Source organism: Monodon monoceros, unplaced genomic scaffold (assembly GCF_005190385.1).
Source record: "Monodon monoceros isolate NGI ecotype Baffin Bay Population unplaced genomic scaffold, NGI_Narwhal_1 Super_Scaffold_11, whole genome shotgun sequence".
NCBI classification, from domain to species: Eukaryota; Metazoa; Chordata; class Mammalia; order Artiodactyla; family Monodontidae; genus Monodon; species Monodon monoceros.
The window spans coordinates 25,385,753-25,400,808 of record NW_021703767.1 but is presented as its reverse complement, the minus strand read 5'-3'; the positions used below and the strand labels follow the sequence as shown (position 1 = coordinate 25,400,808).

Here is a 15,056-nt window from a genome sequence, read left to right as displayed (position 1 = left end):
TCATGTCCACTCACTACATATTTGGGGGGAAGATATCAATAGTTTTGGGCTGTACAATGGGGTTCATAAATTTCCAAAAAGCTGAGTGATGACCCTGGTGGCAGAGATTGTTGTATGTTTGCCATACCCTTATTCAGTCCCTTTCTAGGTACATGACTAGACTGCATATCCTAAAATGGGTCACGTGACAGAGTCTGGTTAATAAACTATAGTGAAAGTGATTGTGTTTATCTCCAGATATGATTTCTAAAAAGATCTTCTATAACATTTTTCCATTGTCTCTCAGCAGGTTGCAAAGGATCCAGGGGAGAACTTGGCACAGAAGGGATGGTGGAGGAACCGGCATGCTGAATGTCTGCAGAGCACAGCCTCTTGCCATCTTTCTTGGACTATAACGTAAGTGATAAATAAACTATAATTGTCTTACATTGCTAAGATTGTTTATCATAATATTTAGCTTGCCCTTAAGAATATGATCAGTTTGCCTGTTCAGTTTTCTATGAAGTTGCTGAGTTTTAGTGGAAATGGATAATCTACAGGTCTAGTTCTGCTCTAAAGGGCCTCTGGGAATTCCTGCACTTAAGTAAAGATTAAGAAGAATATTCCTGAACACATTTAAAATAAAATTACAATAATATTGAACTACTTATAATAGCAAAATTCAGAATGCCAAAATATTATCATTTCAAGATATAGGCTTGTGCTAGGGACTTTCCCGTACATTCTTTCATTTAATTTCAGGATATTTCTGGAGAACCTAATGTTACATGTCATGAAGCAGGACAGACTTTTGGCAAAACAGATATAACCCAGCCATGGCTGAGTAGGATTACTGGGTATTAAGGATTATAATTTTTGACTATGAAGTTCTTTTAAGTGTAGCATCAAAAAAAATTCTCAGTGAGAGATCAATGAGCCTACCAAATAATATCAGCTATTCTATTGCACTATCTGAAATTGCCTGTAATGGAATGGGATTCATATAGGTGTGTTCTTAGGACCCACTTAGAGCTCCTTCTGCTGGCTCAATGTTTATTAGTTGTGTGTTTTCTCAGGGTTTTGAATTCTCTAGGAACGTAAATCAAACATGATCTCTGCCCATCTATTGTGCACATACCTATAAGGCATGCACATACATTGTGCATGCAAACAATCTATGGAGACACTTGCAAACTTCCAAACAGGCCTGAACATTATCCTAAAGGCTATGAGTCAGCATCTCTTCTTCTCATAGGTCAGCTAAAAAGTGAACTTTCCTGCTGATGCAATTTTCATCAGAAGAAAAAAACAATTTAAAGAAATCTTGGTTCCGCTATAGTCAACTATAAGCTGTGAAAACCTAAATAACTAAAGACTGTAAAAGAAGCTGTTTAGCAAGTCAACATTATTATGACTCCATTAATAACACAAACTAGAATTAGAGCTCACAGCTGGAGGAGAAAAAAGAGATAGAGCAAAGGTCAGTTTCACATAGAGAATTCTCTTAAAATAATCTTTCAGTGAACGTAGATTGATGGACAGGGCTTTCATGTAGAAATTATGCTATAGAAGTTTGAGGTGGTGCTGAGGTGAAGAACTCACAATCATTCATGATTAAATAATAAATAAAACAACTTATATATGCTTGAAAATCCTAGATGGGTAGAGTAATTGATTTGCCCACTTTTTCCACAACAACTTTAAATTATTTTTCAAAAATAGATATAATGCTAACTTTAAAACACAAATAAAGATAAGAATCAAGAAAAAGTGGCAAATGAGGATTCAGAGGCTTAAGAAAGTTAGTGACATGGATGGTGAATTGATACTGTTTAAATTAACATAAAACCTCCATGATATTGAAAAATAATAATGCAGTTTGATTATGTTTTTCAGGCAAATTTAGAGAATTCAGTTCTAATAGTGAGGTTCATGTCATGAGTTTAGAATGACTAAGAAAAATAATTCATGGCCTTATAACTTGTTTTAGGACAAGTTGCCACACATAGGGTATTTCTATGGTTATTTTTTGATATGCATGGATACTAATTTATTATGAAAATTATAAACTCCATGACAGTAAAGAGCACATAATAGGTGTGGTTCATTTTCTGATTATTCATCTTATATATTTTTCCCCATTTAAAGTTATTGATCATCATTATACAGGCTTAAAGGTATGTGTCTCACTTTGATACACATTATTTTTGAAATATAAATCAGCATCACCTTTATTACCTCATGATGGCACACTTGCATCACATTCTCTGTGAAAAGGTTTTGAAAACTGCCTGAAAACCATAGCAAAATAGGATGTTGCTTTCTTTGAGTAACTTAGTTATATAAAATAGATTAAAAAATATTCTGTAACCTACACTTTCTTCCAATATGCTCTGAGTGCACTTCAAAGTATGTAGTTAAACTCTGAAGTTTGAATTTTATCCAAGAACATTTGAATTAGGATTGCTTAGTAGAAGACTCTTCAGTCAAGTTGCCAGTTTTTGAGTTGGTTCTGGGAAACAGAACAACTGCCTGTCTTTCCAAGTATATACTGAGGGTATAGGTAATTTTTTAAACTTCAGTTGGTAATGGAGCATTCATCTTCAATTAAAATCAAGCAAGAAGAGCAAAGTGTAACAAATAATAGAAGAACAAAGTGTAGCAAATTGTAACTAAAGCCTTTTCACATTTTGGGAACTAATGGTACTCATGGTCAATTTTTAAACTGATTGCAAACCACACCAAAAATTTGTTCAATTCCTGCTGTTTAATTTTTCAAGAACAAATTATAGATTAGAATTGTTCAGATAGTTCCTCACATTCCTTACCAATCTGTATGTACATTTACGTGTTAATCTTTCATGTGTATATTACCCAGTGATAAAATGAAGACATAAGCCAAAGAAGAAATATGTTTATATCACTCAGAGCCATGTTTGGCATTTAGTAAGTACTACTTAAGTGTTAAATAATAATAATAATAGTGATTTAAAAAATTTTTAGCACTCAAAACAAATGCCAAAATTTACAAAAAAAACACAGATATTTTATTGATCAAACATGAAGATCTTATTTGTAGCTGGTTTCCCTTGTTCACAGAACTACAACTCAGTACAGTTTTTAAGATATCTTTTGTTTCTTTGCCAAAAGGTGAATAAAGACAACAATCAAAATTAAGGGGTGGTGATTACTAAGTTAGAAACTGTTAAAATAGCAAAAATAAAATGACCAATAGTATGATAAGATGGTGAAAAAGTGTTCAAATTCATAATAGTTTGTAGTAGTTTAATATGGGATGAAAAATAATGCCAATCTCCTCCCCCAGACATTAACTACAGCATTCTTTCTACACTTGTCAAATGGAATTCTGTTTAATTAATATGCTTAATGTCATGTGATAAAGTTTAGGAAATATTAATATAATTATTTTCTGGAGTTTTGTATTAAATAATAAACATGGCTATTGGGATATATCATTCTCCAGTAGTTTTTGGTACTTGAGGGGTGTGTGTGTGTGTGTGTGTGTGTGTGTGTGTGTGTGTGTGTGTGTGTGAGTACATAGTGAGGGAGGATGGAAAAGAAGGGGGAAGAGGGAGGGAAGGTCATCACTTACCACAAATTTTATTGTCTTCATCAGAGCCATCTGGACAGTTCAATTCTCCATCACAAAATAAATCAATTGCTATGCAATTTAGAGCATCAGCACACAGCCTTGAATCAGGTGGGCACTCTACTGAGACATTTCCTTTTAAAAAAAGATTGGATTTATAAGTTTCCCACATAGTAGATTTAATTTCCAACTAATGAGATATGTACAATGTCTGGATAATTATCATGTATTTTTTGTCATTTAGGTAAGTATATGCTTACTTATAAGCGTGTATTTCAATTTCCAAAAGAAATACATATTTCATTTAATAAATTGATCATTTGTAAAAAATTAGAGTGTTAAATTTTGAAAAAATGATACATATTTCTTCATAGATGTCAAATATGATGTTTATTTTGTTGATTTTTAACCTCGACAAATCAGTACTACAGTTTGGACATTTAGTCACCAATATTTACACCTCCTAGGATTGTAATGTGTAATGTGGGACAATTTATTGGAATATGTATCACATCATCTGCAGTATCTAGTAGCCACTTCGTTTACTTATAAACTTATTATTTGAAAATATAGTGGCTGAAGTCAAGGTTTGCATCCTGCAGAGTAAAATTTGTCAAAGAAAGCTATTTTATAGTAAAATAAAACACTTAAAATTCCCAGCGCATTGAGCATGAGGAACCCAAAGGTTATTTCTGTTCAATATCTCCTTGCTTCTTGAATCAGAGGTTCTTAGGGGGAAAGGTGCAAACATGGCCCTGAAGGACTCCATGCCATACTCTGGCCATGATCTGATCAATTTGTACTTCTCAGCCTGTCCTGTCCTTCCCCTTCTCCTCTTCCACATTTCTAGATATAGAGATGGACTGAGAAACACATTTTACTTCTAGAAATTGACTGGGAAATTTTAGGTGCAATTCTAAAAATATATTTGTATGCCCACTAGATAAACACATATGTTTTTATTTTTCTAAGCAATGTGAGAATTTGAATATTTTTTGTCTATGATTAGAATAACAATGACAGTTTAAAGTTTTTGGAAAATCTTTAAGCTCAATAACATTTTTTGTTATTGCTCTTAATCTTAAAACCAGCATTACACTGCCATCTGCTGGGTTTTAAACATATATTTGATTCTGAAATTTCTCCTTATACTCCAAGAAATTAATTGGAGAAAGAAAAGTGCTTCTGTCAATAAATCTGCTAAGGTAATACTTAATTAGGAACATTATGGACAGGGTTGCTGAGTATATATACAATTAAATTGGACTTTTGTAATTGTCTGTAATTAACGTGGATATAAACCATTGGGAAATTCAAGGATCACCTAACATCTAAAATAGGAAAGGATAAAAACCAGAGCCATTCCCAAATGACAAAATACTCCCACTTAAGAGAATAAAAATTGATAAAAATTGTATTGAATAAATACATATGCATATTATGAGATATATATGAGATACTCATCAAGAGAGTCCTTAATTGTTTAGTCCCTAATCCATGAAAGGCATAGTGTTGATAGTATTCCATAAATGCTTGATAAATAAATAAATGAGAAAAAAGGGCATTATTCTAGAAATTCTAAGTCTCATTTTAACAGTAGTTAATAGAATTCTAAGTGTTCAGCATCTATAAGAATAGATTTGGGGATATAACTAGGAAAATTACAATTTTGTCTGATTTAATGCTTCTCATGGGAACTTCACTTCCTGATGTTTCATATTTTGTCTGTTACTTATTGAACTTTATAGAGTGAATTTTAAAACCACACTGGCAAGTGACACCCCTTGGGATCTTTTGATCTCATTAATGATCATTCATTCACTCTACAAGTATTTATTTCTACTTTGTGTCATGGATTTTTAAGGGATAGAGATAAAAGGATTAGTAAGGCAGAGACTATTCTCATGGATCTTGGAGTTTAGTTGGAGACTGGTTCATTAACTAATAAATTTTTTAAATGATGTAGAAAAAAGTGATATGAGAACATCAAAGACTGGGCTACACAATGGATTATTTTCCTTCTGAGGCAGGGATTGAAAGCATCTTCACATAAACTAAATTTTGAAGGATGCTTACAAATGCACAAGGAAGAGAGGTATGTGAAATGTATACATAGTGATATGACAAGAGCATATTAATATATGCAGAACAGAGGACTCTATCTAGATGTTGGGATGTTAATTGAAGGTATGGCAGGAAGGGAGTTTAGTGCCAAATTCTGGGGGACTTTTTAAAAATCTTTTAACATATTAAAGTATTTTTCTATAAGCAATGGCATTGAAAGTGTTTACATATATATGTGATATGACCAGTCCATCTTCCATAAAGACAATTCCAGGACCAAGTGGAGAATCTCTTCAGAGCAGACCAATTGAGAAACTGTTTCAATGGTCAAGGTGAAAGTTGATGAGGGTTGGAACTCAACTCTTGCACTTGCAGAAGAGATGGGGCATATTCCAACTGCTATTTTATAAGTAGAATTGATGAGCTTTAGTGACCAGATGTGCCCCTGACCAGAGAGCAGTGGCTAAGGGGATGCTAAGGATGGTAAGTCCACTTTTGGAGTGGCCACTTGAATTACCAACGGTCATTAGTCGTGTTAGTGATTATAAGAGAAACAGCTGGTGGGATTAGAAAATGACTCTAGTTTGAAATATTTTGATTTGAAGGTGGAAATATTATATTATGTCAAGACTGTACTCTATCTCCAGATTCTGGTATATAAACACTCTTCAGCTGTCTTGGTCCATGAATAAAGAGAAATTCCTCATATCAAAACCAACATGGGGGGGAGACCTTCAAGATGGCAGAGGAGTAAGATATGGAGATCACCTTCCTCCCCACAAACACATCAGAAATACATCTACAAGTGGAACAGCTCCTTCAGAACACCTACTGAACGCCGGCAGAAGACCTCAGACCTCCCTAAAGGCAGGAAACGCCCCACGTACCTGGGTAGGGCAAAAGAAAAAAGAAAAAAACAGAAACAAAAGAATCGGGACGGGACCTGCACCAGTGGGAGGGAGCTGTGAAGGAGGAAAGGTTTCCACACACTAGGAAGCCTCTCTGCAGGCGGAGATGATGGGTGGGCAGGGTGGAAGCATCAGAGCCACCAAGGAGAGCACAGCAATAGTGGTGCAGAGGGCAAAGCAGAGAGATTCCCGCACAGAGGATCAGTGCCGACCGGCACTCACCAGCCCGAGAGGCTTGTCTGCTCACCCGCCGGGCCAGGCGGGGCTGGGAACTGAGGCTCGGGCTTCGGAGGTCAGACCCCAGAGAGAGGACTGGGGTTGGCTGTGTGAACACAGCCAAAAGGGGTTAGTGCACCACAGCTAGCCGGGAGTGAGTCCGGGAAAAGTCTGGACCTGCCGAAGAGACAAGAGACTTTTTCTTGCCTCTTTGTTTCCTGGTGCGCGAGGAGAGGGGATTGAGAGCGCCACTTAAAGGAGCTCCAGAGACTGGCGTGAGCTGCGGCTATCAGAGCAGACCCCAGAGGCGGGCAGGAGACGCTAAGGCTGCTGCTGCCGCTACCAAGAAGCCTGTGTGCGAGCACAGGTCACTATCCCTACCTCCCCTCCCGGGAGCTTCTGCCGCCCGCCACTGCCAGTGTCCCGTGATCCAGGGACAACTTGCCCAGGAGAACACATGGCGCGCCTCAGGCGGGTGCAACGTCACACCGGCCTCTGCCTCTGCAGGCTCGCCCTGCACTCCGTGCCCCTCCCTCCCCCCAGCCTGAGTGAGCCAGAGCCCCCGACTCAGCTACTCCTTTAACCCCGTCCAGTCTAAGGGAAGAACAGACGCCCTCAGGCGACCTACACACAGAGGGGTTCCGAATCCAAAGCTGAACCCCAGGAGTTGTGCGATCAAAGAAGAGAAAGGGAAATCTCTCCCAGCAGCATCAGGAGCAGCGGATTAAATCTCCACAATCAACGTGAGGTACCCTGCATCTGTGGAATACCTAAATAGACAACGAATCATCCCAAAATTGAGGCAGTGGACTTTGGGAGCAACTGTAGACTTAGGGTTTGCTTTCTGCATTTAATTGGTTTCTGGTTTTATGTTTACCTTAGGTTAGTATTTAGAGTTTATTATCATTGGTAGATTTGTTTATTGATTTGGTAGCTCTCTTCATGTATATATATATATATATATTTCTTTTTTCTCGTTTTGTGAGTGTGTATGTGTATGCTTCTATGGATGATTTTGTCTGTATAGCTTTGCTTGTACCATTTATCCTAGGGTTCTGTCTGTCCATATATTGTTGTGTTTTTAGTATAGTCTTTAATGCTTGTTATCATTAGTGGATTTGTTTTTTGGTTTGATTGCTCTCTTCTTTCTTTCTTTCCTTTATTTTTATTACTTTTAATTTTTTTTATTTTTAACAATTTTAAAAATTTTAATTATTTTATTTTATTTTTTCTTTTTTTCTCCCTTTTCTTCTGAGCCGTGTGGCTGACAGGGTCTTGGTGCTCTGGCCGGGTGTCAGGCCAGTGCCTCTGAGGTGGGAGAGCCAAGTTCAGGACATTGGTCCATCAGAGACCTCCTGGTTCCACATAATATAAAATGGTGAAAGCTCTCCCAGAGATCTCCTGCTCAATGCTAAGACCCAGCTCCACTCAACGACCAGCAAGCTACAGTGCTGGACACCCTATGCCAAACAACTAGCAATACAGGAACACAATCACACGCATTAGCAGAGAGGCTGCCTAAAATCATAATAAGGTCACAGACAACACAAAACACATCACCAGACATGGTCCTACCCACCAGAAGGACAAGATCCAGCCTCATCCACCAGAACACAGGTGCCAGTCCCCTCCACCAGGAAACCTACCCAACCCATTGAATCAACCTTAGCCACTGGGGCAGACACCAAAAACAACAGGAACTATGAACCTGCAGGCTACTAAAAGGAGACCGCAAACACAGTAAGTTAAGCAAAATGAGAAGACAGAAAAACACACAGCAAATTAAGGGGCAAGGTAAAAACCCACCAGACCAAACAAATGAAGAGGAAATAGGCAGTCTACCTGAAAAACAACTCAGAGTAATGATAGTAAAGGTGATCCAAAATCGTGGAAATAGAATGGAGAAAATACAAGAAATGTTTAACAAAGACCTAGAAGAATTAAAGAGCAAACAAACAATGATGAACAACACAATAAATGAAATTTAAAATTCTCCAAAAGGAATCAATAGCAGAATAACTGAGGCAGAAGAACCGATAAGTGACCTGAAAGATAAAATCGTGGAATTAACTACAGCAGAACAGAATGAAGAAAAAAGAATGAAAATAATTGAGGACAGTCTTAGAGACCTCTGGGACAATATTAAGTGCACCAACATTCAAATCATAGGGATCTCAGAAGAGGAAGAAAAAAGAAAGGGACTGAGAAAATATTTGAAGAGATTATAGTTGAAAACTTCCCTAGTTTGGGAAAGGATATAGTCAATCAAGTCAAGGAAGTGCAGAGAGTCCTTTACAGGATAAATCCAAGGGGAAACATGCCAAGACACATATTAATCAAACTATCAAAAAGTAAATACAAAGAAAAAATATTAAAAGCAGCAAGTGAAAGACAAGAAATAACATATAAGGGAATCCCCATAAGGTTACAGCTGAACTTTCAGGAGAAACTCTGCAAGCCAGAAGGGAGTGGCAGGACATATTTAAAGTGATGAAATAGGAAAACCTACAACCAAGATTACTCTACACAGCAAGGATCTCATTCAGATTTGATGGAAAAATTAAAACCTTTACAGACAAGCAAAAGCTAAGAGAATTCAGTACCACCAAACCAGCTTTACAACAAATGCTAAAGGAACTTCTCTAGGCAGGAAACACAAGAGAAGGAAAAGACCTACAATAACAAACCCAAAACAATTAAGAAAATAGTAACAGGAACATACATTTTGATAACTACCTTACATGTAAATGGATTAAATGTTCCAACCAAAAGACATAGACTAGCTGAATGGATACAAAAACACGGCCTGTATATATGCTGTCTACAAGACACCCACTCCAGACCTAGGGATGCATACAGACTGAAAGTGAGTGGGTGGAAAAAGATATTCCATGCAAATGGAAATCAAAAAAAGCTGGTGTAACAATTCTCATATCAGACAAAATAGGCTTTAAAATAAAGACTATTACAAGAGACCAAGAAAGAAACTACATAATGATCAAGGGATCAATCTGAGAAGAAGATATAACAATTATAAATATTTATGCACTCAACATAGGAGCACCTCAATACATACGGGAAATGCTAACAGCCATGAAAGGGGAAATCAACAGTAATACAATAATCATAGGGGACATTAATACCCTACTTTCACAAATAGATCATCCAAAATGAAAATAAATAAGGAAACACAAGCTTTAGATGATAAATTAAACAAGATGGACTTAAATGATATTTATAGGATATTCCATCCAAAAATAACATTATACAATTTCTTCTCAAGTGCTCATGGAACATTCTCCAGGATAGATCATATCTTGGGTCACAAATCAAGCTTTGGTAGATTTAAGGAAATTGAAATTGTATCAAGTATCTTTTCCAACCACAACACTATGAGACAAGATATCAATTACAGGAAAACATCTGCAAAAAATACTAACACATGGAGACTAAACAATACACTACTAAATAAACAAGAGATCACTGAAGAAGTCAAAGAGGAAATCAAATAATACCTAGAAACAAATGATAATGAAGACATGATGACCCAAAACCTATGGAATGCAGCAAAACAGTTCTAAGAGGGAAGTTTATAGCAATACAATCCTACCTCAAGAAACAAGAAACATCTCAAAGAAACAACCTAACCTTACACCTAAAGCAATTAGAGAAAGAACAAAAAAAGAAAACCCAAAGTTAGCAGAAGGAAAGAAATCATAAATATCAGATCAGAAATAAATGAAAAAGAAATGAAGGAAACAATAGCAAAGATCAATAAAACTGAAAGCTGGTACTTTGAGAAGATAAACAAAATTGATAAACCATTAGCCAGACTCATCAAGAAAGAAAGGGAGAAGACTCAAATCAATAGAATTAAGAATGAAAAGGAGAAGTAACAACTGAATCTGCAAAACTACAAAGGATCACGAAAGATTACTACAAGGAAGTATATGCCAATAAAATGGACAACCTGGAAGAAATGGACAAATTTTTAGAAAAGCACAACCTTCTGAGACTGAATCAAGAAGAAATAGAATATATAAACAGACCAATCACAAGCACTGAAATTGAGACTGTGATTAAAAATCTTCTAACAAACAAAAGCCCAGGACCAGATGGCTTCACAGGTGAATTCTATCAAATATTTAGAGAAGAGCTAACACCTATCCTTCTCGAACTCTTCCAAAATATAGAAGAGGGAGGAACACTCCCAAACTCATTCTACAAGGCCACCATCAACCTGATATCAAAACCAGATAAAGATGTCACAAAGAAAGAAAACTACAGGCCAATATCACTGATGAACATAGATGCAAAAATCCTCAACGAAATACTAGCAAACAGAATCCAACAGCATATTAAAAGGATCATACACCATGATCAGGCGGGGTTTATCCCAGGAATGCAAGGATTCTTCATTATACACAAATCAATCAATGTGATACACCAGATTAATAAACTGAAGGAGAAAAACCACATGATCATCTCTACAGATGTAGAAAACACTTTCAACAAAATTCAACACCCATTTATGATAAAAACTCTCCAGAAAATAGGCATGAAGGGAACTTTCCTCAACAAAATAAAGACCATATATAACAAACCCACAGCCAACATTGTTTTCAATGGCGAGAAACTGAAAGCATTTCCACTAAGATCAGGAACAAGACAAGGTTGCAACTCTCACCAATATTATTATAGTTTTGGAGGTTTTAGCCACAGAAATCAGAGAAGAAAAAGAAATAAAAGGAATCCAAATCAGAAAAGAAGAAGTAAAACTGTCACTGTTTGCAGATGACATGATGCTATACATAGAGAATCCTAAAGATGCTACCAGAAAACTACGAGAGCTAATCAATGAATTTGGTAAAGTCGCAGTATACAAGATGAATGCACAGAAATCTCTTGCATTCCTGTACACTAATGATGAAAAATCTGAAAGAGAAATTAAGGAAGCACTCCCATTTACCATTGCAACAAAAAGAATAAAATACCTAGAAATAAACCTACCTAAAGAGACAAAAGACCTGTGTGCAGAAAAGTACAAGACACTGATGAAAAAAATTAAAGATGACACAAACAGATGGAGAGATATACCATGTTCTTGGATTGGAAAAATCAACGTTGTGAAAATGACTGTACTACCCAAAGCAATCTACAGATTCAATGCAATCACTATCAAACTACTAATGCCATTTTCCACAGAACTAGAACAAAAAAAAATTCACAATTTGTATGGAAACACAAAAGACCATGAATAGCCAAAGCAATCTTGAGAAAGGAAACCCAAGCTGGAAGAATCAGGCTCCTGGACTTCAGACTATACTACAAAGCTACAGTAATCAAGACAATATGGTACTGGCACAAAAACAGAAATATAGATCAATGGAACAGGATAGAAAGCCCAGAGATAAACCCACGCACATATGGTCACCTTATCTTTGATAAAGGACGTAAGAATATACAATGGAGAAAAGACAGCCTCTTCAATAAGTGATGCTGGGAAAACTGGACAGCTACACATAAAAGAATGAAATTAGAACACTCCCTAACACCGTACACAAAAATAAACTCAAAATGTATTAAAGACCTAAATGTAAGGCCAGACACTATCAAACTCTTAGACGAAATCCTAGGCAGAACATTCTATAATATAAATCACAGCAAGAACCTTTTTGACCCTCCTCCTAGAGAAATGGAAATAAAAACAAAAATAAACAAATGGGACCTAATGAAACTTAAAAGCTTCTGCAGAGCAAAGGAAACCATAAACAAGCTGAAAAGACAACCCTCAGAATGGGAGAAAATATTTGCAAATGAAGCAACTGACAGAGGATTAATCTCCAAAATTTACAAGCAGCTCATGCAACTCAATATCCAAAAAACAAACAACCCAGTCCAAAAATGGGCAGAAAACCTAAATAAACATTTCTCCGAAGAAGATATATGGTTTGTCAGCAAACACATGAAAGGATGCTCAACATCACTAATCATTAGAGAAATGCAAATCAAAACTACAATGAGGTATCACCTCACAGCCGTCAGAATGGCTATAATCAAAAAATCTACAAACAATAAATGCTGGAGAGGGTGTGATGAAATGCGGACCCTCTTGCACTGTTGGTGGGAGTGTAAATTGTTACAGCCACTGTGGAGAACAACATGGAGTTTCCTTTAAAAACTAAAAATAGAACTGTCATACGACCCAGCAATCTCACTCTTGGGCATATACCCTGAGAAAACCACAGTTCAAAAATAGTCAAGTACCACAATGTTCATTGCAGCTCTATTCACAATAGCCAGGACATGGAAGCAACCTGAATGTCCATCGACAGATGAATGGTTAAAGAGATGTGGCACATATATACAATGGAATATTACTCAGCCATAAAAGGAAATGAAATTGAGTTCTTTGTAGTGAGGTCGATGGACTAAGAATCTGTCATACAGAGTGAAGAAAGTCAAAAAGAGAAAAACAAATACTGTATGCTAACGCATGTATATGCAATCTAAAAAAAATAATAATAATGGTACTGAAGAACCTAGGGGCAGGACAGGAATAAAGACGCAGACGTAGAGAATGGACTTGAGGATACTGGGAAGGGGAAAGGGTAAGCTGGGACAAAGTAAGAGAGTGGCATGAACATATATACACTACCAAACATAAAATAGATAGCTAGTGGGAATCAGCCACATAGCACAGGGAGATCAGCTCGGTGCTTTGTGACCACCTAGGGGGGTGGGATAGGGGGGTGGGATAGGGAGGGTGGGAGGGAGACACAAGAGGGAGGAGATATGGGTATATATGTATACATATATCTGATTCACTTTGTTATACAGCAGAAACTAACACAACATTGTAAGGCAATTATACTCCAATAAAAATGTTAAAAAATAAATACCAATATGGAAAATATGAATATTGTTTTGCTATATAAAGGAAGTGTGTTTTGGGATTTTATCAGATTTTTACTTAGTCTGCTGTCTCTGTCTCATCTCCTTTTGTACACATATATGATTTTTCCCCACAAAACCATTGGTTAACACATTAACTATTACAGAAATTATCCAGATGCCAGTTTTTTTAAGTGACCTTCCATTCTTAAAACTAGAGTCATTTGATTTGTGTACTACTTAGTTTACCATTTCATTCCTTAATTATTTGCTCTAGTATTTCTTCTTTTCTAGGAAATCTGTACTGTACTTCTTAAGAGGGAATTTTTAGCAAAGCAGTTAAGAAATTCTATTTAAGGAAATGTGCACAAAGAGAATAATAATTGGTTCTGTTTATTAAAAGCTGTTCAAATTGTCTGAATATTAGTTGCTGTTTTCTTGAGTGGGAAAAAGATTGGCATATTTTTATATGTATATGGTATTTTATCTTCTGGATATTAATTTTTTGGCAAATTATGAAAACCCACCAGTAAATTAGTATTATTTGGAATTCTGCAAATGGAAGGTTTTAAGTAACTGTTTATATTTGTATTATGAAGGAGTCAGTACACACTGAAATGTGATTACTTCAGAGTGATTCACAGTCATATCAATGTCCAGTGATTTGGGGTGAGGAATCTCTTGTGCCTACTTTGTGCAGACTCTGTGCTGAGCATTGTGGAGGATAAAAAGACTGAAATCCATTATTTGTTTTCTTCCATACCAGTTATAAGAAGTATTACACACAAGACAGTAATTTGAAAATCACATTTTGGAAATCTTTGCTTTTTATTTTCTCTGTTACTTAAATAGGGGTAACAACGCTTGGTGGCCAAAGATGAGACAAATTAAACCCAATTCCTGGTAATTGTCTCCTTTAATAGCTTACTTAGTAATGGAATCAGAACCTGAATCCATGAATGCCTGCCTTGAGAGACCAAGTTTATTTCACTGTACTGTATTAGAAAAAGAGATATCACCTTACAGAAATTCTCATCTACTTTAAAAGAACAAATTTAATCTATTTAGCAAGACTATGACTGGTCAATTCAAATGAAATTATAGTGGAAAGATACTTTAATTCTATTATCGTGTACATAGGAATGTCTTAAATTAGAGGAGAGTGCTTAGCAATATATGTATAATTTTTTCTCAAATGCAGAGAAAAAAAATACTTAAAGTCAAAATACATTTGGTGTTGGTTACAGTGCCTGTGTCTTTGTCCTGGGGCAATTAATGCATTTGAGGAGTATAATTCTGCCTTAGCTTCTCTTGACCCAACTTTATGTTCTTCACCAAATCAGCCAGTTCCTTTTCTTCAGTCTTCAAACCCCTCCACATAATGG

General features: G+C 36.3%; 1 protein-coding gene across 2 annotated transcripts in view; it reads right to left on the bottom strand.

Moving 5' to 3' along the window:
- TMPRSS15 (transmembrane serine protease 15) overlaps positions 1-15,056 on the bottom strand; it is a 131,497-nt gene that overhangs the window by 99,240 nt on the left and 17,201 nt on the right. For both annotated transcript variants that reach the window (XM_029214683.1, XM_029214684.1), the window contains one exon: positions 3,593-3,724. In XM_029214683.1, coding sequence (XP_029070516.1) covers positions 3,593-3,724 — 132 coding nt within the window. The remainder of the gene's footprint in view (positions 1-3,592; positions 3,725-15,056) is intronic.